The sequence below is a fragment of the Palaemon carinicauda genome, unplaced genomic scaffold (genome assembly GCF_036898095.1).
Source record: "Palaemon carinicauda isolate YSFRI2023 unplaced genomic scaffold, ASM3689809v2 scaffold766, whole genome shotgun sequence".
NCBI lineage: Eukaryota > Metazoa > Arthropoda > Malacostraca > Decapoda > Palaemonidae > Palaemon > Palaemon carinicauda.
This window is the reverse complement of record NW_027172056.1, coordinates 15,001-18,257: the sequence shown is the minus strand read 5'-3', so window position 1 is coordinate 18,257 and position 3,257 is coordinate 15,001. Positions and strand designations below refer to the sequence as shown.

General features: G+C 40.6%; 1 protein-coding gene across 1 annotated transcript in view; it reads right to left on the bottom strand.

Annotated features, from left to right (window-relative positions):
* Nucleotides 1-1,517: 1,517 nt before the first annotated feature.
* LOC137637461 (uncharacterized transmembrane protein DDB_G0289901-like) overlaps nt 1,518-3,257 on the bottom strand; it is a 4,797-nt gene continuing 3,057 nt past the window's right edge. Inside the window, exons 2-3 of the mRNA XM_068369649.1 lie at nt 2,122-3,257; nt 1,518-2,013 (exon numbers count right to left, since the gene is read on the bottom strand). The exon at nt 2,122-3,257 is cut by the window's right edge and continues 1,089 nt beyond it. Coding sequence (XP_068225750.1) covers nt 1,518-2,013; nt 2,122-3,257 — 1,632 coding nt within the window. The remainder of the gene's footprint in view (nt 2,014-2,121) is intronic.

Here is a 3,257-nt window from a genome sequence, read left to right as displayed (position 1 = left end):
TGTGTTTTAACAAGTTGGTCAATGTTCCACGACATTGGTTAGGTTAAGTGATTGGAATTGACTGAATATTATTTCACTATTCTACTCTGTAATGATAAATAACTATTTTTAATATATTTCTGGAACCTTCTATGACGTCAATTTAGTTTGAAAATAGCCAAATATAGCCTACATAATTCTAACTGAATATAATTTATATCTGCCACACGTAATTTCACAGTTCTACTCTGTAATGATAAATATCTGTTTCAATATATTTTTGTCAAGGAGTTCTTTTAATTTTTTAGTTTGGGTATAAATTCCAAGACAAAAATCAATACCCAAGACGTTACTCTTGAACTTGAAAAGTTCAAACTTACAGCAAACGTTTTTATGTTGAACAGACTGACATAAGCCTTTTAATAGTTTATATATGAAATGTTTCGATGTTGTTACTTTTTTAAAATTATTTTATTAGTTGTTAATAATTTCTTATATCGTTTATTTCCTTATTTCCTTTCCTCACTGAGCTACTTTTCCCTTTTGGAGCCCTTGAGCTTACAGCATCTTGCTTTTCCAACTAGGCAACTAGGGTTGTAGCTTAGCTTATAATAATAATAATAATGATAATAATAATCTCTAATAAATTTACTCTTGATACTATTTCTGGTGTTATATTTCATATATAAGTGATTTTGGGTTTTAATGCCTTGTTTTATGCCGTCCACAGCCTCAACATGATATGTTTACTTATTTCTTTATCAGTGCCGTCATTATGAACTAATTCCAAGAGAGATTAGTTCACAACTGGGTTCCACAAGGCACTAGAAGAGTTGGAAGACCCAGGCCTAGATGGCTAAGAACTATGAAACATGAAGTGGGAGATGATGAAAGGAGAATAACTGATTTGAAAGCTCAAGGTAGGGACGACTGGCGAAATCTAACCGAGGCCCTTTGCGTCAATAGGCGTTAGAGGAAGTTATGATCATTGGCTATTCATTTACTCCTTAAGTTTTATTAAAAGTTAAATAATCTCTAATTCTCGAATGGAAAACTCTATACATGGGATTTTCATAGTAAAAAATACACTTTCAATGTTTAAAAGCCGCTCATGAATGGCAGAGGTAAGGGACTGTGATATTGCCCTATCAAGCAGGACAATGCCCTAGAGAATGACTAGGACCAAGGGGGGGCAGGTAATGGCTGCTGATGACTCAGCAGATAGACCTATAGGCTCCTCCAAACTCCCCCCTCCCCATCGTTAGCTCACAAGGATGGTGAGGTTGCAGTGACCAAAGGATCTAACGAGTTTGAGCGGTACTCGAACCCCAGTCAGGCGTTCACCAGTCAGAGATGTTACCACATTGGCCATCACATTTTCACGGTAAAAAAAAGTATGTTTCATAAGTCAGTATTATATGCGAGTGATGAGTAACGAAAATAGATCTGTTAAGTTGACACATTTTAATTCCGTTCAGTCTTACAGTTTTAAGAAACTTATACCAATTGGTGTAACAGCAATTCTTCAATAAATAATTCTATGGGAGTCCATAAGCAGTGCTTGGAGTTGGTGAACCTGGAAGGATAGTACCTGATGTTTGACCTGAAGATAATGGCAGTTGATTTTGTGCCTGCTGTGATCCTGCTGGGTACGTTTGAAGGTTAGATCCAAAACCAGGGAACTGAGTCCCAGAGCCAAGTTGTTGAACCGTAGAACCAAGGTTTCCAGAGCCTGAGATTTGTGTTCCAGACCCAGACCCAGTTCCAGAGCCTGTTAATTGAGATCCTGAATTCTGTAGTTGGCTCTGTGTTCCCAAAAATTGAGACCCTGGAATTCTTTGATAAGTTCCATCATCTGAAATCTGATATCCTGCTGCAGCAGCAGCAGCATCTTCTCGCCTTGCTTTTTCAATCTGGGCTATTGCATGAGGAGGGAGAGGAGGAGGGGTAGGTAGAAGATTTGAATCTACGCGGAAGCCGTTTCCATCAGCAACGAAATTAACGATTGTGGGTGTGCCATCGGGGAATGTGAATCTGGAATAGAAAAAGTAATTAGTCTTCCTAACTTGTCATTTTATGAAATTAGATCAAGATATTTTGAATTGTTGTTGTAATACTAAATATAGACAATATTTTACTTACGACCATCCTCCTCGCTGTGATACCATTCCTCCCTCTGGGTATCCCGATTCTTCTCGAGTGATACCATCAGCAGTTGCATATCTGAATCTGTAGACACCATTAGCGTAAGGTCCTTCACGTTGATCCTGAAGGATAGGTATCACGGGACGAATCTGACCTTGGAAACTGCCAGGAAAAACTCCAAAATTTCCGCCAAATCCTGTGTTGGTTAACCCACTAATGCTTCCTCCTGAGTTACCTCCAAATACTCCATTACCTAGATTTCCTGCAGTTGATACACCAAACCCAGCTCCAGTGGACCCCCCAAATCCTGTGTTAATGGCAGTTCCATAACCACCAACAGGTAATTCAGTTGGACGTTGACCAGCAAAATTACCAGTAGAAGATCCTGCAAAGTTTCCTGATGAAGATGAACCCCCAAAGTTAGCTCCATTCAAGCCACCGAATCCTGCATTAGAATTGGTTCCATAACCTGTTGCAAATGATCCAGTTGGACGCTGGTTAACGAAATTTCCATTCGAAGATCCCCCGAGACCACTTCCTGAGGAAATTCCAAATCCTGTTGCAGGTGAAGTACCCAATCCAGATAAACCTCCAATGTTCGATCCAGTTGATCCTCCAAAACCAACATTAGAGTTAGATCCATATCCTCCTGAAAGTGATCCACTTGGGCGTTGTCCAAATAGATTACCTGTGGAAGATCCGCCAAGACCCACAGGTGATGGTTGTCCATACCCTGCAGATGAAGAGCTTCCAACGTTCCCACCTGTTAAACTTCCAGCAGTATTGGTAAGAGAACCACTGAAGCCAGAGTTTCCAAGGTTGCCTGCCGAAGATCCTCCAGACCCAGAAGGAAGAGAACTTTCATAATTTCCACCAGATGATCCACCCAGAGAACCACCTAATCCACCAGCAGGATTGGTAAGAGAACCACTGAAGCCAGAGTTTCCAAGGTTGCCTACCGAAGAGCCTCCAAATCCAGAAGAAAGCGAGCTTCCATAATTTCCACCTGATGATCCACCCAGAGAACCTCCTAACCCACCAGCAGTATTGGTAAGAGAACCACTGAAACCAGAGTTTCCAAGGTTGCCTGCCGAAGATCCTCCAAATCCAGAAGGAAGAGAGCTTCCATAATT